General features: G+C 36.3%; 1 protein-coding gene across 7 annotated transcripts in view; it reads left to right on the top strand.

Annotated features, from left to right (window-relative positions):
• gwl (serine/threonine-protein kinase greatwall) overlaps nt 1-26,782 on the top strand; it is a 524,263-nt gene that overhangs the window by 9,449 nt on the left and 488,032 nt on the right. For 6 of the 7 annotated variants that reach the window (XR_016549465.1, XR_016549466.1, XR_016549463.1 and 3 more), the window contains exons 2-3: nt 3,178-3,233; nt 18,545-18,645. Coding sequence is in view for 3 of the 7 variants with exons in the window: in XM_090404739.1 (XP_090260865.1) it covers nt 3,178-3,233; nt 18,545-18,645 (157 nt within the window). In the remaining 4 variants the exon portion in view is untranslated. The remainder of the gene's footprint in view (nt 1-3,177; nt 3,234-18,544; nt 18,646-26,782) is intronic. The other variant, XM_090404740.1, reaches the window with a different exon arrangement.

Genomic DNA, 26,782 nt, shown 5'->3' with positions numbered 1-26,782 from the left:
CTGGCCTATGTTTTATACTGCTCATGATCTTGCTGATCACTTTCCTCTTTAAATTCTCTCTGGAGGATTTTCATTTTTTTTGCACTTAATGATAACACTCATCCATTTAACTTCACATGATCCACTTGATTTACCAGCCTGATTTTAGATATGCAGTTCTCTACTATTTCCTTCAAATGCCTCTTGATTATTTCCCTTGCATTACTGTCTTTCAACTCTAATTTCTCATCCCATAGTTAATTACCACATAATTACCAGCTCTGTAATTCCATGTATATCTTTTAACTGAAAATTCTGCAATTTAGCCACCTCCCATGTTAAAACCATATGATTGTTCTTTCATCATCTGGTCGTAGCTGGTTGTAAACAAATTCTCTAATGCACTCTCAGGCATTAGAAAATTTCCATTAGAGAAGATCTGGCACTCCCAGTCCATGGGTACCTTCTATTCTTCCATCACATGCTGCCTCAGGTAAACTACTGCCCACTATCTCTCACAAATTCCAATGCTACCTTGAAGGCTCTCAAGTAATAAATGAGTGCCAGTGTAGATTCTTTCACTGCTAATTAATGGGAGGGGATCTACTAACTATGTCACCTATTTCTAGATAAATACCATGGAAAAGTTTCACTGAATCTCAAGTGGTTGCCCTTGATAGTTCAAAGGCATTTGACCAAGTTTGGCACAAAGGTCTAGTAAGTAAACTCCCATCATTTTAGTCTGCTCCAGACCTCTGCAATTGAGTAGCCATCTTTTTCACTGGATGCTCACTTCAAGTGATGGTGGATGGCTCCTTATCATCTAACTATGCAACTAATGCTGGGTCTTGCAAGTCTTTGTTCTTTTGCCTACCCTCTTTCTTCTATATATTATTATTATATGGGCAACTCTATGGAGTCCTTAGACTCATTAAGGGGGAGATTCTAAATGTAATGCCAAGCACTATCCAACATTCATGTAGTATCTCTACCATACTTTGCTTTTAACTCTTTCACAGACTTTGGCAACCTATTCTACTCATTCACCACTCTCCGAGCCAAAAATCTAGTTCTAATACCCTTGCTAGTTTCCGAGGATGGCCTCTAGTTCTCCCACCACCTGTTCTGAAAAATTTTCTCTGTATTAATTTTGTAAAAACCCTTCAGTAATTTGTATTTCTTTGTATTTTCAGTAATTTGTATTCATATCATTTCTTTTCTGCCTGTAAATCAATTTCTATAACCAAAACATCTTCAAACTGTCCTCATATGGTTCATTCCATAGACCTGCCACCATCTTGGTCACTCGTTAAGAGTCCCTAAAAATAATATTCTATATTCTATACAAAAAAGGACAGGTAGATTGATTGATGACCCCTTTCTCACTAATACACTCCACTCAGTTTCTGCAGTCTGCATCTTCTATAAATACTTCTCTGACTACTGTCCATCAGATTTGGCATTGATAATTCCTCCACCCTCTATCATATCAATCCAAGTGCATGCAGCAGCCAATCAATACCCTCTCACAGTTCAACTCCAAACCCACAGAACAAATTTCTCCTCCTCTTTGTTTATCCCTTCCATTGCTCTCCTCTGGAACAGTCTCCAACCATATGTTTCCAAAGGCCTACAATCCACAGCTTGTGAAGTCAAATGTGAACAAGCTCCTTATTCCTTATGTGACCTTTCCTTCTTTCAATATGTTCATGTAGTAGATGTCCTCCATAATAATGGCTCGCCCTCCTCTCATTGAACTTATTTTCCTATGCATAAAATCCACATCATCATTTGTATTTCCTGCTTCTAGCAGCAACTGACTATATATTTTGTACTTTTGATCTCTGTCTCTCACCAGATTGCCTCATATACACTGCCTTTTGCCGCTTTGACCTCCTACTGAACTCCTACTCTTTTTAGCTGCAAATCATCTGCTGTCATCAGTAATATCCCCCTCCTCTTGTTTGCTCTGTCTGTCTTGAAAATAATATACCTCTCACATTCTATCCCAGTAACTATATCATCATCCATCAGCCACATCTTGCTAATACAAATACCTTTTAGCAAAAAAAACTATCCATTGCAAAAACTTCCTCCATCTTGTTCTTAATTGCTTCTTGTATAAATGCACATAAAGCATAGTAGCTTCCTCAGGGTGGGGTCCATGACTTCCATTACACTTTGTATTGATCTTTCCATTCCAGTTTGTTACCCAAGGAATTATATTTAGCATTTCTGTATATTTACATGTTCACTTTCCTCATTAAAGCCTATTTATGCATCCACTACATTATGCAATTTTTCTCTGCAAATACCAAATAATTATTGATATTTGCAAAAAAAAAAGTTTTCTTAAAATACACATTGTATCTATAGGACTGAAAAGTCCTATCGATACAATGATCTGTTAAAAGAAATTCACTATAACAGAGAATTGAATTTACTATAGTGAAAATTGACTATATACATTGAGTGGCTAGTTTTAGTGATATTTAAAGCATGTTTGACTATTCACTTTCATAACTTCAGTATTCTGAAGCATTGATGAGATTCTAGAAACACTCCAAAGTATTCTTGCTCAGGTGAATACAATGATTTCTTGGGTTCTGTCTGATTTTCCACTGTCCCCTGTCACAAATATCTCATTCCATCACATCTGAAAGATGCACGTTGTGATTAAGATATTGTGAATAAAGAGATCAGTTCTTTATTCCCAAATTTAAAATTATCGCTATTATAATCACTTTTTTTTAAAAATAACATAACCATTTCTAGAAAATGTCCTGTGACTTCGCACGTTATCCCATCACAAGCAGGTTAATTCTAGCATGAATGGGTGTACTTGGTTGGCAATGATGTACAGATAGGTTACACTTCTTATTCAGCTCTTGTTCTAGTAGCATCAGAGGATCTTTGATCGTATGATACCACTGCTAGGAAAATGTGCTCTGATTGATCTGAAATGGGATGGCATTTATCATTAAAAGTGACCTTTTTTGCTGTATAATGGTGGACAGCTACTGAGTGTACAGCATCTTCTACAGCATTGCTTCTTTGGATTCAAATGCATAGCTGGGAAGTGCATGCACTGTTCACTCAGCCAACTGGTTTAACAGTTTTTATTAAATTTAATTTGTGGTTTTATTTAAGTTTGCAGTTTTGTTAAATATAATTTGCTTTTATTTTTATTTTTTTCAGTTGCCCAGTATTGATGATTTTATAATAATCAAACCTATTTCACGAGGTGCTTTTGGGTCAGTATCTTTTTTGTTTTATATTTTTGTGCTTTTTTTATTGTTTTATTTAAATGTTCATGTTTGCTTAATTAATTTTAACTGGTGGTTAGAATTTGAAGATTTGATTTGTTATAAAGTAACTGTAGTTAAAAAAAAAAAAAAAAAAAAGAGAGAGAGAGATAGGTATTCTTCTTGACACATCTAGGAAACAATAGCCAGTATGTAAAATTTGTGGCTACCTTCTTGATGGGAATGAGCCACAAATTTTACACACTGGCATTAGTGGTGTGCTTCTCATGGGGATGTTCAGTTGTTTGCAGATGACTCAAATTGGGAAGAACTATGAGAAGTAGAGTGGTGTTGTTGCCTTACAAGGACTTGCATAGACTGAATGGGTAGGCACAGGAGTGGGAGATATTTGAAGAAGGTGGAGGAAATGAGAGATCTGGATGTTGACACATTACTGTCTCTCTCCTCCTTTTTTTGGAAAAAAAACAAAACAAAAAAACAAATAGGATAGAAATAGAACAGTTAATTTTTAACTTGAACCAAAAACCTTACAGAATTGGCCCCACAGTGACAAAATTTGAAAATGAAAATATAATACTGATAATTTTTTGATACCCAATTTCAGGCTCCCTTCATCTTGGTCCCTGTGCCTGTGCACCTGCCTAGTTGTGACACTGACTGTAATAGACACTATTACAGATTCATCTATATTTTATTGCAAAATATGGAAATAAGGGAAAGTAAGAATTGTAAAATTTTCGTACTTTCAAAAAAATACTATAAAGCTCATGAGAAGGTTGTTCTTACAAACTCTGGTAAATTTTGAAAGTTTTAAGTTTTTTCCATACATTTGGTTATAAAATATGGATGGATCCATAATCTCTATTATATCTCACTTATTTCAAGTTGAAGTATCTTGGTTCTGTATGTAAAAATTTGACAGTTATATTTATGGAAAGCAAAATTTTATTTTCCCTTTTTACTCATCAAAGAAGATTGTAAAAGTCTTCATTTTGGCAATAGAAAATAAACAGAAATAGGAGACATTAGAGAGATAAATGCTTATTTTGCTGAATATACATATATTTAGAAACGTGGCGAGTTTCAGAAAAAATAAAGAGACCATATGAAAATACAATCCTCGGCATCAGAGTTACCTTAGTTTGCACTACTTAAAACTTTCCAAGTTTCTTAAGTAGTGAATGAAATATGAATTGATCTGTTTATTTTGATAAACAAATTTTGATGATCAAAATGCATACTTATAGGCTTCTTGATAATTACTCTTAAGAACCAATTGCTGTTCACTTATGAAAAATACAATTTTCTGAAACAGAATTGCTTTGATATTGAATCAGGAATCTTGTTATTTTAAGGTTTCTGCCTGATCTCTGATGAGAACCAAAGTTTGAAACAGTGTCAGGCCACTGAAACTTTAATCAAAAGAACTGTCAAAAGGTAAATATATGGACATGTTGACAGCTCTTGTGTCTTTTTATTATTGCAAGGTAAAGCAACTCTGAATGCGAAGATTGTATTCTTATAATCTCTTTAGTCAGTTTTCGAAACTTTAAAAGTTTCTATATTACCTTGATGGACCTGTGTTTCACTCAGGATTTCTCCATGAGTGCAGGTCACATAGATTTCACTAGTGAATCTTCCCATCTTGTAGGTAGTCTTCCTGCTTTTCTCTTTATTCTTGGTTACCAGTTGAATATTCTATATGTCCATCTGTTATCCCTGATTCTGTCTATGTGACCTGCCCATCTCATCTTGCTTTTATATACTGCAGTTACCACATCTTTTATGCCTGATCTCTTTCTTAGTTCCGTGTTTCTAACATGTTCCATTTTACTGATGTTACAAATCCTGTGTTCTATTGTGCCCTGAGTTATTCTGAGATTTTCTTCTTCTTTTCTTGTTGTGTTCCATGTTTCTGATCCATATGTGAGTGATGGAAGAATGTCACTATTAAATAGATTTTCCTTCACAGAGATGTCAAGATTTGGATCAGTAAGTGTTTCTTTTAGTCTGTTGAATGATAGCCATGCAGCTTTCTTTCTTTTTGCTAGTTCTTCAGATAAATCATTATTCATTTTTATTGATTGTTCTGTATTTTGATTCTGTTCAGTATTACTCTGTTCATGATTTTATATATGTGAAAGAGTAGACAGATTGGACGATAGTTTTTTTATGTCTTCCTTGTTCCCTTTTTTGAATAGAAGTATGGTTTTTGAGATCTCCCATTCCTCTGGAATCTTTCTTTCTTTCTTTGAAGTACCATGTGAAACTGCAGCCAACGCTTTGAAAATAATTGGTCCACCTTGTTGGATTTCTTCAGCCTTAACATGATCAAGTCCTGAGGATTTACCTTTGCTCATTTTCTTAAGGGCATGTTCTATTTCTTCTGAAAGTACATCTGGTATATTGCTTGGTTTTGGAATGATAGGTTCTGAAACTTGGCACTTAGTTGCATAGAGATCATTATAAAAATTCTGCACAATTTCTTCTATCCTTTTTCTATTAGTATGCTTTTCTGCATTTTGATCCTGTAAAGCAGATGGAATTGACTGTTTAAAAATTTAAGTCTTTCTCTATTTTTTTCAGACTGGTTTTTGCCTGCACTTCTTCTCTTAGTTTTTGTATCCTGAAAACTTTGTATTCTTCTGGAATTCTTTTCCTTAGTAACTTACAAATAATTTTGTATTCTAGAAAATTTTCTTCAGATTTCTTCAGTTCAGTAGTTCTGTAGTTTGAGGTGAGAGTCGTTCTCTTTTCTTTTGTTTCACAGGAATTTCTGATTTTTTCTTGCACTCTTTGAATTTATTAATAAAGTCAATATAGTCATCATTTAATAGAAAGGGGGATGGTAAATCCCTTTATGTTTTAATAGCCAGGTACGAAACTCGGATCGAAATCCATCGAGTTTCATGCCGAAAACACTATCGGTCAAAAACTAGTGGATTATGAAAGGAAACTAGCTATTCAAGCAAAAGAGAATCCCAAACAGTTCTTTCAATATGCTGCAAGTAAGAAAAAAACTGTACACGGCAAAATGATTTTAAGGAATGACGATGGTAAGGAGGTCACTGAATCAGTCGATATAGTGGAGTTACTGAGTGCGCACTTTGCAAAAGCATATCATCCAGGTGGTGACATTGAAAAAATGAAGGAACCATTAGTTTATAGAGGAATAGTGATGAATGAAGTGGAGGTGACTAGTCTATTACAGAACCTTAATGTGAACACATCTGTGGGATTGGATGGTATACCGGCACGGGTCTTGTGTGAAGCGGCTAAGGAATTATCAGTGCCCTTGACCATGTTGTTTAATCTGAGTCTCAGGTCTGGTTTAGTCCCGAAGGTGTGGAAAGAGGGGAAAATAGTTTCACTGCATAAAGGAGGATCCAAGACTACGGTCTTGGAGAAAGTAGTCAAGGGAAAAATACAGGAATGGATCGATGAAAATAAGATACTGTACAGGGGACAGCATGGCTTTGTGAAGGGTAGATCATGCTTCAGTAACTTGCTCAAGTTTTATAACAAGGTGACTGAACTGGATAAGGGAAATGGGTTTACAGTGATACTGCTGGACCTGGCAAAGGCGTTTGACAGGATACCACATAGAATACTAATCCGTAAACTACAACATATGGGAATGGATATAGGGTTGGTGAGATGGATAGGTGGTTTAGGTGGTTGGTTGATGGAGAGATATCAGAGAGTAGTTTATTCAGGAGTAGAGTCCAAAAGACGGCCTGTGACTAGTGGTGTGCCGCAGGGTTCTGTTTTTGGACCACTGCTGTTTAATCTGTTCATTAACGATATAGGGAAGGATCTAAGTGGAACAATTCATTTGTTCGCTGATGATGCAAAGTTGGGCAGGCAATAGTTAATGCAGAAGATGTTAAAGTCTTGCAGGGTGACTTAGATAGATTGGAGTTCTGGGCTAAGGAGAATGGATGTCAATTTAATGTGACAAAATGTAAGGTTATGCATTTTGGGGTGAAAAGATTAGCAGCAGTATACCAACCACATTGGTGGAACTGTACTCCATGAGATTGATGAGGCCAGGGACTTGGGAGTGTTGGTGGATAGGGAGATGAAGTTTGGGGGGCACATTGCAAAAGTAGCTAAATCAGCTCATCAACTCACTTGGTTGTTGAAAAATACCTTGATGAGCAGAGACAAGCAAGTTATTGTACCTCTGTACCGAGCCTTGATAAGACCTCATCTCGACTACTGTGCCCAGATTTGGTCAACTCGGTTCCTTCTTGATGGGGAGGAGGTGGAGAGGATCCAGAGGCGAGTGACTAAGATGATAACAGGTCTATGGAATGAACCATATGAGAACAGGTTGAAGATTTGTGGATTGCAGAAACTAGTTGATAGGCGGAAAAGGGGAGATATGATTGAGACATTCAAATTGCTAAAGGAATTCTATAGGATTAATTCAGAGGATATTTTTGAGATCAGTACTGGTGGTGGGAGAACTAGGGGACACCTATGGAAGCTGGGCAAGAGTGTGGTTAGCAGGGGGTGTTAGAGCTGGGTTCTTTACTTTTAGAGTGGTAAATGAGTGGAATAAGCTGCCAGAGGCTGTTGTGGGTGCTATGACGGTGAACGAGTTCAAGGCAAGGTATGATAGATACTGTGAGAATGTAATCGCATGGTTGTGTGGACATGATGTTTAGGGCCTCCCTCGATGAGTCTAAGGACTCCTGGAGTCGCCCGAAATAATAATAATAATAATAATAAAATGATCACTTGGGTAGTACAACACCAGGGCAACTCCTTGCAAAGGTGGAGCAAGCTCCGTCACTAACTTTAATATTCTCTCATAATGTAAAACCCAGCTCCTAAGAGATGTATATATATTGTTTTACATTATGAGAGGAGGTCACTACCCAGACAGGTTTCAACCTTTTTTGAGGTCTTATCAGTGAGTATTTAGACCTGGAATATCAAAGTTTTAAGTGAACACGAACCTACATACCTCTACTATCGAATTGCCGAAGTGGTGTACTCCTATATTTATTGTTAATTACTAAGATAATAAGCCGAAAGGCTATTTTACCGGCAAATATATTAATAGAAAGGGGGGATGGTAAATCCCTTTATGTTTTAATAGCCGGGTAGGAAACTCGGATCGAAATCCATAGAGTTTCATGCCGAAAAAACTATCGTCAGGTCACTTGGGTAGTACAACACCAGGGCAACTCCATGCAAAGGTGGAGCAAGATCTGTCACTGACTTTAATATTCTCTCATAATGTAAAACCCAGCTCCTAAGAGATGTATATATATTGTTTTACATTATGAGAAGAGGTCACTACCCAGACCGGTTTCAACCTTTTTTGAGGTCTCATCAGTTAGTAGGTAGACCTGGAATATCAAAGTTTTAAGTGAACACGAACCTACATACCTTTACTATCGAATTGCCGATGTGGTGTACTCCTATATTTATGTTCACCTAAAACTTTGATATTCCAGGTCTACCTACTCACTGATGAGACCTCAGAAAAGGTTGAAACCTGGGTAGTGACCTCCTCTCATAATGTAAAACAATATATATACATCTCTTAGGAGCTGGGTTTTACATTATGAGAGAATATTAAAGTTAGTGATGGAGCTTGCTCCACCTTTGCATGGAGTTGCCCTGGTGTTGTGCTACCCAAGTGATCATTTACACTTGGGCCTGCCAATAGTTTTTTCGGCATGAAACTCTATGGATTTTGATCCGAGTTTCGTACCCGGCTATTAAAACATAAAGGGATTTACCATCCCCCTTTCTATTAATATATTTGCCGGTAAAATAGCCTTTCGGCTTATTATCTTAGTAATAGTCATCATTTATGTAACAGTTCTTAATAGTCCATCCAGTCTCTTCTATGTACTTCCTGAATTTGTGGTAGTCTATTTGTTCGGGTTGTCTTTTGTGGTTTGATGTTACCCTGATATGTTGTTCTTTTTTGTGGTCTATTCTTATAATGGCTCTGTGGAGTCTGTGGTCAGAATCTATGTTGAAGTATGTTTCGCCTATTGTACCAACATTTTATACCAGTCTTTTGCAGTCCATTAAAATGTAGTCAATTTCATTTTTTGTGTCTCCATTCGGTGATTGCCAAGTCCATCTTCTTCCTGGGCATTTGTTTTCAACAAATGCCCAGGAAGAAGATGGACTTGATGGACTTGCCAGGAAGAAGATGGATTAGCTGAATTTGCTGCAGCAAATTCAGCTAATCTCTCTCCTCTTCTATTTCTTTCTCCTAGGCCATGTGGTCCTATAAACTTTTTGTTTTCTTTTCCACATCCTATTTTGGCATTAAAGTCACCACCAACGAATGTGTATGTTGACTTGTAATTTAATGCCTCTTCAAGATTCATGTAAAAATTTTCTATTTCTTGATTATCTGCTACAGATGTTGGAGCATAGCAGGGTATTAATTTTATTGTTATATTGTTCTCTATTCCAGTTACGAGTACACCTATTCTTTCAGATATGATGTTACAAGAAAGGATCGATTTGGTGAGCTTAGATTTAACAAGGATGCTTCGAGGAGTATCCGTGAGCCATTGTGCCATCTTGCTGTCAGTTCTTTCAATCTTTTTGTTTCATTCACTAGCAGGATATCCAAGTTGATATTGGTTAGTTCTTTGATTAATAAATCTATTCTGTAGTCTCTTGCCAAAGTTCGAGTATTGAGGGTACCAATTGCCCTTTTTCATAGATTTAAGAGGCGGCCTGTTTTCATCTGCGAGATTCTTAGCACCCCCCCCTGGCCTCACTCTGTGTCTTACCGTCGCTGTAGAAAGGTGAGTGTGGGCTGTGCAGGACTCAGGGCTATTTCTGTTGTTGTAGTGGCATCTTTGCTGTGGTCGCATATACACTTCTCTGTTAGTGGTGTTGGGTCCAGGTCTGATAATGGTTAGGATTTCCAACACCCCAGGGTGCACCAAGGGGAGGTAGAGTTGAACTTTGCACCCCAGTTTCTATATATATGTATTCATTTATTTATTTTCATGTGGACACATAATTAGGTGAAGTATTATTATCCATGATATATTTTAATCTTTTTTCATTCTGCAATTTGGCCGAGGTGCTGAATATTCAGCCAAAGTATAATTAAATTTTAAATAATGTGAATTAAATTTTATAAACAAATGCTTTGAAAAAAAATGCTCATAAAATTTTTATAAATTTTAATGAGTATTATTATCATTATTTTGAAACCATTTGTTTATAAAATTCAGTTCAGTATGCTTCAGCCAGATATTCAGTATTTGGTAGTTCAACTAAATCCCTCGTTGGCACATTCTTAATAATTTTATTAGCATTATTATTATAATATCCATTTTTATTTTGTGATTCCACAGAATTTTTGCAATTTGGAGAATTTTAAAATTAATTGCAGCTTATTTCCAGACGGTCAAATTTCTGATTTTTTTTTACTGCCATTTCACTCCTCAGGATGTGTATTTTTTATTTATTTATTTGCATTTTCAGGTAAACTCATTTTTTTCAAGATGGGTCACCCACTTTAGGTATTTCAAGTTCTCTTTTCTCCTCCAATTTGTGCTCTAACATACCATGCAGCAGTGATGAGCTATGGAAATTTTAACAAAGGGCTCACATCGTCGAGCAAAAATGAGCCATATTTCACATAAAAACTTTTATTAATACAGCTTATGTACAAATGCCAATCAAAAGGTATGAGGGTACATCAACCTGTAAAGGCTATCATTTTTAAACAAATATTTCATGATCTAAACATGAAATATTTGCAAGCAATCATCCGTGTTAATTTATCTTACATAAGAAAAACATTTTTTAACTATCAAAATATAATAAGAATAAAATCTTTTATAATCGCACATATGCAAAAGTCCGCATTTTTTATAAACAAAATAAATTTGTTTTGTTTACGATAGAAGTTTTTATGACAAACAATCTATAAATAAAAAATAAATATTATCTAAACACAGTGCATGTGCTTATTTTATTTTCAGATTTGGCACATTCTCTATAGAGGAGTTGAAACAATCATTCCAAATAATCTACACGCTGCCGAATAGACTAATTTTTGTTAGGTTACTGTATGAGTTGTCGCTTAATATATTTCAAAAAATTGTTTTTTTTTTTGAAAAAATAAAGTAAACAAGAACAAGGTACTCTCAAATTTGAGAAAAATTTAACAAAGGGCTCACGTGAGCCCCTTATAGCTCATCATTGCATGCAGGTATGGTATGGTATGGTCTTTCTCCTGGCAACAGCCTATCATCTCCTTGATATTCCACCCTCTCCTCATATAATAAACATTCATAGTATCTCTTAAAATCTTGGAGGGAAATGATATTAAGTCCTGTTTGAGATATATAAGGGACTCGTACCTGTTGCACAGATCACCAAGCCTCAGAAGAGTGATTATATTCCACTAGGTGTTTGATCTCCCTGTACTTTCTTTCCCATGTTTCTTCTTTAGCCTTAATTACCATTCTTTGGTAATTACAAAATGATATAGTGTTAGATCCTGAATGAAGAACTTGGAAAAGGAAACTATTTATTCAGGATTTAACATGTTTCATATAAAAGCTGTAGGAGAAACTTTCTGCACTCCAGCAGAAAATAAAAGAAATTACTAAGTGTGTGTAAGAATATATGTTCCCTTCATGTAAATTATTATGATATAATGTCTGTTCAAAATTGTTAAATAGAGAATTTGTGTGTAAATATTACTTTCATTAAGACAATTTTATATACAGTAAGTCACTGAGTAAGTTGTAAACAGTAGTCCAAAGGTCATTGCGAGCCGTACAGGTTGAGCGTAGAGCCCAAGGTAGTGGCATACGCAGAAGGTAACTTTAGTTTGCTTTCTGGGAAAAGAGTACTCCAAGAGCAGAAGGTGAGTATGGGATCAACCAGGGGGCAATATCGAGAGGTGCCATGTGAAAAAAACAGAAGGAAAAAGAGGGTGCAGGAAGTAGGAATAAAAGGCGATGTGCGTCAGTTTTCAGGGCTTTCTACTCTTGGGAATTTGGTCTTTTCTGGTCGAGACAGACGTGTATGGGGCAGCGATGTTGGACGGCGAGCCCATTCCTAAAGATGTTCAATAGATTTCTGACAGAGCTTAGCATGAGATGTCGGCATCAGCAGTTACGAGCCTTCGCTAAATGTCCCATCAGAGAGGAATGGCGAATGTTTCCTTAGAAGTGGCAACAGATACAAGTATGTCCAACAGCTAATCAAGGACAACGCAGAAACACTGTCATGTGCGAAGTACAGCCTAATCAGACGCTAACCAGACCCAGCATGTGGACGCGATGGAAGTACAGTCGTGTTTAACAAAAAGGTAGACAGATCTGGCAGACCTGATTTCTGGCATAGTGATGGTCAAGTATAGTATTTTGTTATATGTTATTCAGTTGCATTAGAGGGAAGAAAGTAATTGTATATTGATTGAATTTGGACAGTTTACTAGAGAACTCTAAGTGATTATTCTGATTTGTAATAGCTGGTGTCCATCAGACAAATTGTCTTGGAACGAATATATATGAGTGAGATAGAATTCAATATATGAGACAAGTGTAGCAGATAGAATCTGATTGAAATTTCTTTGACGTTAAATCTGAGTATATTAATGTGTAACTTATGGAAGAGAATTATTGCTTATATAGTACTGTGCTTATTTCCTTTGTCTAGTATTGTTTAGTATGACTTTAGAATTAACTTAGTATGAATTGATTTTGCATGACCTTGAGTCCATTGCATGTGTGATATATTATAGTTGTATGTGTCTTAAGATCCAAATAAACATGTTTTGTTTTTATACCTGAGTTTTGCCTGAATATGAGAATCAAACTACCACTCATAAAATTAGAACCTAAGAGGGAGAGAATTGAAAGTTTATAGAGTTAGATTAGAGGTCACGACTGCTAGCTGAAATTTACTTGGCCATAGTAAAGAGTTTTGTTAATGAGCATATGCATGAAATTCTGGGAATGTCTCTCTGAATAAGAGTCCCTTCTATTATAGGATATTGTGCTGCCGCAGCTTAAAAATATAAATTTGTCAATATCCAAAAAGGAGACAAGTCCCAAAATAGATAATTTGTCCGATTGTAGAATAGAAAAATAGTGATAAAAGGAGTAATAAAAGTAAAATATAGGAGAAAGCAACAACAACATAACAATAGTTACAGGGATAGAATGTAAATGGTATCGTATTTTCAGAGAGCATGGGAATAGGACAGGAGGTGAGATATTGCTGATAGCTGAAGAACTTCAACCAACAAAATTAAAAGTTACAGGATTTTGGGTATGGGACAGGTGGTTTGTTTGAGGCTATCTGGTGTGAGATAGAGGCCAATAGGACAAAATATATTGCTGGTTTCTGCTATAGACCACAGGAAGATGTGGATGCCATGTATCAACAGATTAGCATAATGGGTACATGCTGAGCAATTATTATGGGGGACTTCATCTATGGGAACATAGATTGGAGAAAGGAAAGGGGGTATGGCAAGATGGAAGTAGAATTTATACAGTTGCAAAGGAATAATTACCTGAAACAGCACATGGAGGGGAACTAGAGGTTTGAGAGCGTTAGATCTGGTAATAGCATCAGAAGATGTATCTGTAGCCAAGTAGACTCTGTAATGGGGGAGGCACAGTTAAAAAGTTGGTAAATTACTAAGATATGAATTATTCTTCACAAAGCCATGCTGTTCCCAAAGAGTATAATATTGTTATCCACCCATTTCTAAATTCTTTGACCAACTTTTCCAATACTTTTACCACCACTCCAGAGACTGATCTTTAATTTGCATAGTAATTATTTTGCTCTTCTTCTATTTCCTTGGGACTTTATCAGATCTGAGACTTAACAGCAAAATCACAATGCAAAAACAACATAGTTAGAGGCACTGTCAATTCCTCTGCACATTCTCTTAATGCATTAGCTGATATAACATCTGAATCCACTGCTGTATTTGCATTGAAATTCTGCAATATTTTATGCACATCCAATTCATCAACCTCTATTCCCACATCAATTCCTATTATATCTGTCACAGAAATGTCCTCACTTGGATGTTGAACTCTAGCAAAGTGGTTACTCATCAACTCAACTATTTTGTCTGCTTCCTTCACCTCCACATAATAGTCAGCACTTATTAAGGATTATCCTTTCATTATCATTCTTTTTTTGTTCACCACCAGCAAAAAACCTTTTTAGGATTTCATTTGGCCTACTCAGCCAATTTCCTGTCATAATCTGATTTTTCCTTCCTTACTGTGCTGGTTGCCTTTTTTCCCTGAGTCTTGTTCTGCTTTGTGAGCTTGATCACCTTTCTCCTTATACCCCCCCCCCCCCCTCCCAACAACATTTTATTTATTTATTTATATTTTTTTGTTGTTACTGCTTAATGATAATACTCATCCCTCTTACTTCTACATACCCCCTTCTTAACTGAAAATTTCATGTTTTGCAACCTCCCAAGTCAAGATCATATGCTCACTTTTCCCAGTCAGAGGCAATGTGATCACTTTAGTTACAAGTAGATCTTTTGATTATATTACTAGATCCAATGCTTGCATACCCCAAGTCCTTTCTGTTACATGTTGCATCAAGTAATTATCTGTTAATAGGTGTATAAATTTCATTTCCTTCCTACGTGTCTGTAGTTGAAGTCTCCCGTTGTAATTACTCAGCTTTCACTTGTGTTAATTTGGTGATGCATGGCTTATCCTTTGTACTTTGTACATTACTTTCTATCCCTCTCCTCACACCAGCCCATAGCAGTAATGAACTGTGTATTTTGGCCTGTTTATATCTATCTCATACCAGATTGCTTTAAATGAATTGCCATCCACATGCATGTCTCTAACGCTTTTTTGGCCAATTCATCTCCTGTCATTAGTGGCAGACCTCCCCATACTATCTTCTCTATCCTCCCTGAAAATGTTATCTCTTTCTCTCTTTTTCTCACATTCTCTCCCTGTAGCTACCTCATCTGCTGTCTGCCAAGTTTCACTAAAGCCTGTAACTTTTAGCAAGGTAGCACTGATCAATGTCAAAAACTCCTCCCTCTTATTTTTGATACTTCTAGGACTATATTCTATAAACTGAACATCCTCTTAGTCCCCCAATGACCTTTACACCTTGTGTTTTTTTACTCCATTTGATATTGTTACTTGAGAGACTGAATCTGAATTTATGGTTATTCTCACACTCGCTCCCCTCCTGGGTGTCTGTACACACTACCCGCATCAACTCTGATAGCATTAGTTTTCCTGACTTTGTGCTTCCACGTTCTCAGTAAACAAAGCTCTATAGATACCTAACCTCTGAATCCATTCAAGTACAATCCATCTCCATTATAAGTCCTTCTGTCCATCAAATTCAGTCCATAAGTCTACAAACTTAACATCATTCCTTCTGCACAACCTGCACATTGATTCATTTGATCAGTGCCCTCCTCCCCAGTTTGCTGCTATCATAGTGCAGCAGCAGACTTGGTCTTGATCTTCTCTCTCTCTCTCCCCTTTTTCTGTTTTTCCAATGACTTTCATATCTTCTTCGTCTTCTGCAGTTTTTCTCACTTAAGTAGGGTCGCTGTTTTTAGTGAGTCTTCTCCACATCTTCCTGTCTTGGGCTATAACCACATCCAAGTTTTTCATCCTCAAGTCTTCCTCAATCAGCTACCTCCATCTCTTCTTTGTCTGCCTGTGCTTCCTCCTCCCATCCATCTGCATGACCTTTTTTCCCACATATTCATCCTCCCTCCTCATCACATGACCAAACCATCTCAACCTTGCCTCCTGTATCTTTGCTCCTAAGTTCGTAACTTTCACCATTCCCCTTACATAGTCATTTCTCAGACGATCCTTTGTGGTCACACCCCACATCCACCTAAGCATTCTCATCTCTGCTACCCCCATCCTGCTGATGTTATTTTTCCTCAAGGCCACAGTTTCAATAGCATACATCATAGTTGGTCTCACTACTGTCCTGTAGATTTTGTATTTTAGATTGATCGGCACCCTCTTATGGCATACCACTCCAGCCATCTCTCACCAGTTCCTCCATCCAACTTATATCCTGCATCCCACTTCCTTCTCAGCCATCCATCCTCTTTCACTGTTGAATCTAAGTATCTAAAGTCCTTAACCTTCCTGATGACATTTCCTTCCAGCTCCAGATCTGTCTCCTGGCTGCCATCCACTTTGCAACACACATATACTCTGTCTTACTTCTGCTCAGTTTCATACCTCTCTCTTCCGGTACTTTCCTCCATCTTTCCAGTTTAGCTGTCACTTCTTCTCTTGATTCTGCACACAGCACTATGTCATCTGCATATAACATTGTCCAAGACACGTTTTCTCTCACCTCCTCTGTCACCACCTCCATCACAATATTAAACAGGAATGGACTAATGCTGACCTTTGATGCAAGCCAACTGTCACTTGAAAACTTTGTCTCTCCCAGGCAGGTCCGAACTCTTGTCTTCACATTTCTATACATCTCCTGCACCAACCTGACATATTTCTCTGGTACTTTCTTCTCTCTTAGACACCTCCAGACTTCTTGCCTTGGACTCTATCGTATGCTTTTTCCAGATCAATAAACACTAGATGTAGTTCCTGTTTCTCTCAAAACTTTTCCATCATCTGTCATTGATCGACCAGGCATGAAGCCAAATTTCTCCTTTGCAATCTCCTTTCTCAGTCTTCCATCAAGAACCCTTTCTAGAATTTTCATTGTGTGGGACATCAACTTTATTCCTCTGTAATTCTTACAGTCTTGTGTATCCCCTTTACCCTTATAGATGGTGACAAGAGTACTTTCCTTCCACTCCTTGAGTATATGTTCCTGTTGGCAAACTTTTATGAACATGTCCCATAGCAGATCAATTCCCTCTTTTCCCAGTGCCTTCCATGCCTCCACTGGGATCCTGTCAGGGGCCCACCAATTTTCCATTCTTCATCCTCTTTATGGCCTCATTCACTTCCACTCTACTGATGTTCTGCACCATCCCCCTCATAAGGCTGCCCATCTTCTCTGTGAATCCTCGCATTTTCCTCATTCAAAAGCCCTTCAAAATATATTCTCCATCTGTTTCTTATATCCACATCCCCCCTTAATACTCTTTCTCCATAGTCTTTGATTTACCTCACAGTAAAGATGTCCTTTGATGCCTTATTTCTACATTTTGCCAATCGATAAATTTTTCTCTGTCCTTCCTTTGTTTCTAATTGATCATAAAGATCTTGATATGCCATGGCCTTTGCCTGCACAACAACTCTCTTGGCTTCTCGCTTTCTTTCCTTGTTCTCCTCTCTGTTTTCTTTCACTCTTGACTCATCCCACTTCTGCTTTGCCCTCCTCTTAGCCATCACTGCTTCTTGTACATTATTATTCCCTCACCAACCCCCCCCTTCTGCTCTCTAACCTTTCCAGATGTCTCACCAAGCACCTCGACTGTAGAGCTCAGAATCGTTTTTGAATTATGTCTCCACCAATCTTGTACGCTATCTAATCCATCTGAAATCCTCGCTAACACTCTCTTTTATTAAGTGAAACCACCTAATTGTCTTCATCCCATAGCTTCCAAAGGTTCTTATCCTCGACCTTATTTTAAAGTCTGGTCACAGCAGCCGACGTTGCTGCAAATGACTTTCATATTTTCTCTCGTATAATATTTTTCATCTTTCAAGTCATGAGTGCCAGCTCAGAACAGTTCTTTCACCTTTTGTTTTTGTATGTATTAATTTTTACACCAGGAGAAACAAGATTTAATAACACTTTATTATGTATATCTCTTATCATAGAAATATAAAAAACTTCTCATTCCCCTCTTTCTCTCACTTACTCGTACGTTCTTGTTTCTTACTTCGCACTTGTTGCTTTTTTTTTCTCTTGTCAGCTCTACTAGTTGCTTGATGTTTCTGCAATCTTGTGAAGGACTCTACATGAGTTGGCTATTTCTTTCTTTCTTAAAGTTCTCTTTGTTCTATCTTTTTACCATTATTGTTGACACTAACTAGCATTGTCTGAACTTTTGTCAATATTCTCTACTCCATTGTCATGTATTTTGCTCTCTCCACAAAACTGGCAGTCACTCTAAAATACTCAAAATGATGTGCCTTGTGGCTTTGTATACTTATAAAGTTATATGCATTTGATATAAAAGCAATACATGATTGGAATCTGATCCCATTTGAATAACTACTGCTGCAAGAAGAGTTAGATCGCTTATATAAATTACTGTTTTCAGACAGAAATTACTTTAGTCGTTTATTTATTTTGTGATTTTTCAATAGAAAAGTATTTTTGGGACATAAAAAGGAAAATTCCAAAGAAATATATGCAATTAAAGTCATGAAGAAATCTGATATGGTGAATAAAAATATGGTGCACCAAGGTAAGTTTGAGTATTTTTTGCATTTGTTTTGTTTAACCATGAATCTTAATTTTCAAATAAATTTTGATCATTGTTTATATATAACCTTTCATTTTGTATTATACCTAAATCAATGGCACTGAAAGATAAACAATTTTTTTCAGATGTATTTAATAGTATTAGGTTATTTATTTTTTATGAGTGGAATATTGTGAATAATTGTTTAGCTTGTAAGAAAAAGTCATATTATTATTAATAATAATAATAATAATAATAATACAACTTTATATATCTTTCATATTAAATCATACTAAAGAGCATTGTTGATAACCAAGTAAAAAATACAGACTGGAATTCCCTACTTAAAATAAACGATCCTGTAACATGATACGAGAATTTTTAACTAGAGTTCACAGAAATATACAAAAAAGCAACAAAACCTACACAAACAAGGTGACAAACAGACAACAATCCATGGATAAATGACGACATACTAAATACTATTACCGTAAAAGAAAATCTATGGAAAAAACTTAAAAAGTCACCCAGTAATACACATTTACAAACCGTATACAAAAACACAAGAAATAAACTAACAACAAAAATTCGTAGGGCAAAAAAGACTCTACTACTTCCAAAAATTCATGGAATATAATGACAACATTAAGTAAACATGGGCTACACTCACCGAATTAGTAACCCGAAAAAAGAAAACTTCAGCACAAGATTTTATTGCAAAAAGCTTTGGTCAGGACACAAACTAAGAGGAACTAGCAGACTCATTCAACCATGCTTTCACAAACAACATCACACAACTCAAAAAAGACAAACTACCAACGATCAACAAAAAACTACTGACACAAAGTCAACAGCAAACGATGTATTTTCCACCCATAACAAAACAGGAACTGAAAGACGCAATCCTACAACTAAAACCAAAGACCACTCCAGGAATAGACAAAATAAGACTCACAGACCTTATAACACACTTTGAACAAATAAATCCAATACTTTTGAAACTCGTGAACATAATATTCGACACAGGCATTGTTCCACAACAACTAAAAACTGCAGTAATTACGCCAGTATACAAACACGGCAAAAGAAACGATACTCAGAACTACAGACCAATAGCTACACTACCAGTCATCTCAAAAATTCTAGAAAAAATAACACACGCCAGACTACAGAACTATTTACAGAAGTACAACATCATCTCACAAAACCAATACGACTTTCAGAAAACAAAAAGCACCATTACTTTATTAGAAGACATTGCCGACACAATAAACAAAGCTCTCGACAAAAATAAGTATGCCGTCCTTATACTGCTGGACCTAACAAAGCATTTGACACACTTGAACATGACATACTACTCACCAAACTATATAAGAGGAACACTGCATACGTGGTTCAAGAACTACCTCTCAAACAGAACACAAGTAACAAAAATAGGTACATGTCACAGTCGGAGTATACAAGTAAAGCACAGTGTACCTCAAGGTGCCATATTATCAACTACTCTATTCAACATATACATTAACGATGTTCATAACATATCCATAAGAAGTCAAATATTTCAATACGCAGATGACACTGCACTACTAGCAATCCACACAGACATTAACACGGCTCTCTGCAAAGCACAACAAGACCTAAACGAAATCACAACATACTTCCACCAAGACGCAATTCTAATCAACGGCACCAAAACACAGATGTTGATAATACTCAACCCAAGAATCATATGTCCCGCATCACTATCGATACATTGTCACACATACCGCTGCATTAACAACAAAAATACCTGACAATGTTCCGAATCAAACCTGTAACACACGCAAAATACCTCGGTCTCTATATAGATTCCCACCTTAAATGGACAAAACATATAGAATACCTACACACCAAACTCCGGATCATCTCAGCAAAACTCTTCCAAGTTAAAGACATTATTCCAACCAACATAAAAAAAAAACTCCTATATCACGGTATCTGCAGATCCCTACTCAGATACGGAATAGCAGTCTATGCAAATACATCAAAAAGCCACCTAACAAAAGTAGAAACACTACACAGGAAAATCTTGTCAACAGTGATCTGGACACCTTACACGCAACAACCAATATCTGACAAGCACATGGCGATACACAGAATTCTGAGAATTAAAAACCTGAAACACTACATGACACTAACAAGGAATTACTTCAACATCACTTATCGAAACAACAGAGACACATATCGTATAACACGACCTACAACAACTCTCTACATCCCCACACCCTTCAACAACTCATACGGTTCTTTTATGAGATCACATCAGATACCCACGCAATTCAACAACCTACCAAGAAAATTAAAACACGTAGATAACTACAGAACATTAAAAAACGAACTCTGGAAAATATACCAACAAAGTTAAGAAACCATTAACACTAATATACACATCACAAATCACCAACATCCAATGCCTACATCCCATACATAAACAGTAGCAACAACACAAATAGTGAAGGCTAAATACCACTCTCTTCATAAAAGCTAACCCAAGCTTTGAAGTAGGTGGGATTTACTTGCCTCACTCATCTACAAGTAATCCTTATAAGCAAATGCAGAAATTTGTATGTATAATCACTCTTTCTAAAACATAAAAAAAAAATTAAATAAAATAAAAAATTATACAAAAAATTCTGTATAATCTTCATTGTTAATATTAGAAGAACATGTGTTGTAAATACATAATATAAAGGCAAAAAAGTATTATTAAAAATTTTAATTGAAATCCAATGTAGGAATTGCAGCACTTAGTGCTGAACTCTGTAAAATTATAAGGTACGACGTCACACAAGATGTTTATTGTATGTATAAATATTTTAGCAATCAAAAAAAAAAAAAAATTATTACTGTATTATATTAGATATTGCAGGCGTAAACTTCTGTGGCTAATTGGTTCAAAAGACATATTTCGGTGATTACACCACATTTTTTTTTTATTATTCAGTTATATAAAACACTGAAATAATAGTTCCCGACAAGTTTCGTAAATCGTAGGATTTACATCTTCAGGGGTAAATAGTATAACTTAAAGTTTAAACAAGAGAATTAATAAATACAAATCATAACCGTCTGGCTATTCATAAAACTCAAATAACAGAATGCAGATATATAACGTTATTGATGTTGAACAATACTGGACGATGTCACGTGTGCTTGTTCTTGTTCATACAGTCCGAGCTCAGATTGAGGTAGATTTTTTATTAGAGCTGACCACACTTGATGGAGAATTAAACCTTGATTTTTATTGCATTGGGTTGGATTTTTTAGCATATTCTTCTTCTTATTGTGCTATCTTCTATCGAAGGTCAGCGACCATCTTGGCGAGCAAACTGCACTCTTGTGCTAATCTGAGCAGTTGTGCACTGCTCTTTCCTGTCCACATCTTGATGTTGTCAAACCATGATATTCTTTTTCTTCCTCTAGTTCCTTTGCCACCAGTTCTTCCTATCAAAATAGTTTGTAGAAGTTGGTATTTGCTGTTCTCATGATGTGGCCAAGATAAGATGTTTTTCGTTTCTTGATTATTTGTACAAGATGTTTAGCTTTGCCAATGGATTTTAAGACATCTTCATTGGTAATTTTTTCTGTCCATGATATCTTTAGCATTCTTCTATATAGCCACATCTTAAAGGCTTCGATTTTCTTGATGGTTGTCACCTTCAATGTCCATGTTTCAACTCCATAGAGCAGAATAGACCACACATAGCATTTCAGCATTCGGCATCTGACTTCCATGTTTAGGTCTTTATTGCAGAATAGTGTTCTCATTTTCATGAAGGACTGCCGTGCAACTTCAATCCTTGTCTTTATATCTATTTCTGGATCCCACCATTCATTAAGCCAGCAACCAAGATATTTATATCTTGACATTTGATCAATATTTTTCCCATTGAGTGTCAGTTTCATTGATGAGGCTGGATGTTTGCTGATGATCATGTATTTTGTCTTATTGATGTTTATATTTATTCCCATTCTTTGGCTTTCTATGTATACTCTGTCAATGAGTTTTTGGAGATCCATAATGTTATCTGCAATTAGCACGGTGTCATCTGCATATCGTAGGTTGTTAACAATCTTTCCATTTATTCTGATTCCCTCTGGACATTCTTCCAATGCTTTTTTAAAGATTACCTCTGCATATATGTTGAACAGGAGTGGTGAGAGCACACATCCTTGTCTCACTCCTCTTTTGATGTTAATATCACTGTTGGTAATGTTGTCTAATTGAACGGTAGCTGACTGATTCCAATACAGATTTGTTATTAGTCTTATGTCTTGTTCGTCTAGCCTTATTTGTTGAAGGACTTCTATTAAGTTAGTGTGTCTGACTTTGTCGAATGCTTTTTCAAAATCTATGAAACACATAAGGACAGATTTCTGTTTTTCTATGCATTTTTGTATCAATATTTGGATACAGAAAAGGGCCTCTCTAGTACCAAAACCATTCTGAAAGCCGAATTGTGTGTCACTTAGAGTTTCTTCACTTTTTCTATAAATACGATTCTGAATTACTTTCAAAAATATTTTTAATGTTTGGCTCATTAGACTAATAAGTCGGAAGTCACCACAGGAATTCGCTTTGGGTTTCTTTGGGACAGTGATAAGTGTATCGAGACAATCTGATGGAAATTCATCACTTTCATATATTTTATTAAATAGCTTTTCAAGAAGTTTGATGTTATCTGGTTCTTTTAATTTTAAAAATTCTGTTTGCACACCATCTGGTCCACTGGCTTTTCCTGTTTTACTTGTTCGTATAGCATTCTCTATTTCGTATTTCATGATTGCTGGTCCTTGAATGTTATATTTTATATTTATAGGCTTCTGTCTAGTATCATTGAAAAGTTCTGTTACATATTTTATCCAAATCTGTTACATATTTTATCCAAATTAAACCTTGATTTTTATTGCATTGGGTTGGATTTTTTAGCATATTCTTCTTCTTATTGTGCTATCTTCTATCGAAGGTCAGCAACCATCTTGGCGAACAAACTGCACTCTTGTGCTAATCTGAGCAGTTGTGCACTGCTCTTTCCTGTCCACGTCTTGATGTTGTCAAACCATGATATTCTTTTTCTTCCTCTAGTTCCTTTGCCACCAATTCTTCCTATCAAAATAGTTTGTAGAAGTTGGTATTTGCTGTTTCTCATGATGTGACCAAGATATGATGTTTTTCGTTTCTTGATTATTTGTACAAGATGTTTAGCTTTGCCAATGGATTTTAAGACATCTTCATTGGTAATTTTTTCTGTCCATGATATCTTTAGCATTCTTCTGTATAGCCACATCTCAAAGGCTTCGATTTTCTTGATAGTTGTCGCCTTCAATGTCCATGTTTCAACTCCATAGAGCAGAATAGACCACACGTAGCATTTCAGCATTCGGCATCTGACTTCCATGTTTAGGTCTTTATTATTATTACTATTATTACGGGCAACTCCAGGGAGTCATTAGACTCATCGAGGGAGGCCCCAAATCATATTCATCACAACTATTCGACATTCATACAGTATCTATCATACCTCGCCTTAAACTGATTCACTGTCACAGCATCCACCACAGACTCAGGGAGCGCATTCCACTCATTCACTACTCAAGTAAAGAACCCAGCTCTAACACCTTTACTAACCACACTTTTGCCCAGTTTCCATGGATGTCCCCTAGTCCTCCCACAACCAGCCCTGTTCTCAAAAATATCTTCTGAATTAATTTTATTGAAACCCTTCAGTAATTTGAATGTCTCAATCATATCTCCCCTCCTCCGCCTATCAACCAATTTTTGCAACCCACAAATCCTCACCCTGTTCTCATACGGTTCATTCCACAGACCTGCTATCATCTTGGTCACTCGCCTCTGGATCCTCTCCACCTCCTCCCCATCAAGAAGAAACCTAGGTGACCAAATCTGAGCACAGTAGTCGAGATGGGGTCTTATCAAGGCTCTATACAGAGGAACAATAACCTGCTTGTCTCTGCTTGTCAACGTATTCTTCAGCAACCAAGTGATTTGATGAGCTGATTTGGCCCTTTTGCAATGTGTCCCCTAAATTTCAATTCCTTATCCACCAACACTCCTAAATCTCGTGCCTCATCAATTTCCTGGAGCACGGTTCCACCAATGCAGTAAACTGCCGCCAATCTTTTCACCCCAAAATGCATAACCTTACATTTTGCCACATTAAATTGACATCCATTCTCCTTAGCCCAGACCTCCAATCTATCCAAATCATCCTGCAAAATTTTGACGTCATCTGCATTCACTATTGCCCTACCCAACTTCGCATCATCCGCAAACAAATGAACTGTTCCTCTCAGATCCTTTCCTATATCATTTATGAACAAATTAAACAGCAGTGGTCCAAGAACAGATCCTTGTGGCACACCACTAGTCACAGGCCGTCTTCTGGACTCTACTCCTGAGTAAACCACTCTCTGATATCTCTCCGTCAACCACCCTCCTATCCATTTCACCAACCCTATGTCCATTCCCATATGCTGCAATTTACTGATTAGAATTCCATGTGGTATCCTGTCAAAGGCCTTTTCATGAAGGACTGCCGTGCAACTTCAATCCTTGTCTTTATATCTATTTCTGGATCCCACCGTTCATTAAGCCAGCAACCAAGATATTTATATCTTGACACTTGATCAATATTTTTCCCATTGAGTGTCAGTTTCATTTTCATTTTGTAGCTACACAAAATGAATAAAACACTATGAATGTCAACTTGCTTACATTATTAAAAATTCACAACATTATTAATAAACATAACAGAGACAGTTAAAACACACATCACTCAACCAAAATTATTGTGAACTGAAACCAAAAACTTGATGAAACTTCAACTTGTCCAGATTAATTTGTTCACTGCTGTACTAATGCCAGATGTAACAGGAATAAGAGGAAGGAGTTTTTGGCATTGATTGGTGCAACTTTGCCAAAAGTTATAGCCGTGAAACTTGGTTCATAGCAGTTGATATAATCACAGAAATATAATGTAAGGACTGTAGTATTTTCAGGGAGGATAGAGAAAATAGAATGGAGTGGAGGGATTTGCTGATGATAGTAGATGAATTGCAGTCAAAAGAGTTTGGAGGTCATCCAGAAGATAGATGAAGTGGTGGAGAGGATCTGGAGTGACTAAAATGGTGTGATTGCTAACTTCCAACAAGGTTAGATTAAGGGTTTAATGTTTCAGAAGTTTTGATAGGCAGAAAAGAAGAGTGGAAGTGAGAATAAGATATTCAGAAGATTTCATAAGATTTATGCAATGGAATTTTTTCACAACTTGATTATAGGAGGCAATTTCCAGGGTTCGTCCCTGGAAATTGAGTAAGAGTGTGGTTAGCAAGGCTGTGAGGACTACATTTTTTGTTTGGAGAATAGCAAATGAGTGGAATGGGTTGTCAGCATCAGTTATTGAGTACTTCATTGGTAAATGTGCTCAAGAAGAGGAATGATAGACTTGGGTGGTGTGAGTCTCCCATGTTGAGTTTTCAGACTCCACGAAGGTTCCTCTGCAATAATAATACTTCATGGGATTACATACAAAATTACGTATCTTTTGTTAGCAAAATTTTTTTAGTTCATCTATTGGTTTACTTTACTTAATCTATTGATGTCCTTTATGATCTCTTAAAAAAGCACTCATAAATAAAATTGAAGAATATGTTTTTTACATGAAGTATCAGAAACTCACTAGTTTATAATCCTTGTAAAATTAATTTTATTACTTTATTTTCAAGATGTTGAATTCAGTCATCTTAGTACTGTATAGTAGTATGTTTTCAAATAGTGTATAGTTATGAAACTGAATCCAACTGTCCTTGAATTTTGATATTAAAAAAAAACACAGAAAATCAAAACAGTTTTTAGAACATAAACATAACAATGAAATAAAGCATAGTACAAGTAATTTTTTTAAAACAATTGTTTTCCAAAGAGCAGGAGTAGATGGAATGAAAGTAGAGAAAAATAAGTTAGTTCAATGCGTTTGGAGCTGGAAGGTAAATCGGTGTTCACAAGCAGCTGCTTGTGTTCCTATAAGTTTTGGAAGAAACTAGGGGAAGAATAGTGAGACAATAATGATCAGACTAGTGA

This window comes from Typopeltis vanoorti, chromosome 15 (assembly GCF_054136105.1).
Source record: "Typopeltis vanoorti isolate ZY-2024b chromosome 15, IOZ_Tvanoo_1.0, whole genome shotgun sequence".
Classification (NCBI taxonomy): Eukaryota; Metazoa; Arthropoda; class Arachnida; order Uropygi; family Thelyphonidae; genus Typopeltis; species Typopeltis vanoorti.
The sequence above is the reverse complement of the archived record's forward strand: the minus strand, read 5'-3'. Positions and strand labels throughout refer to the sequence as shown.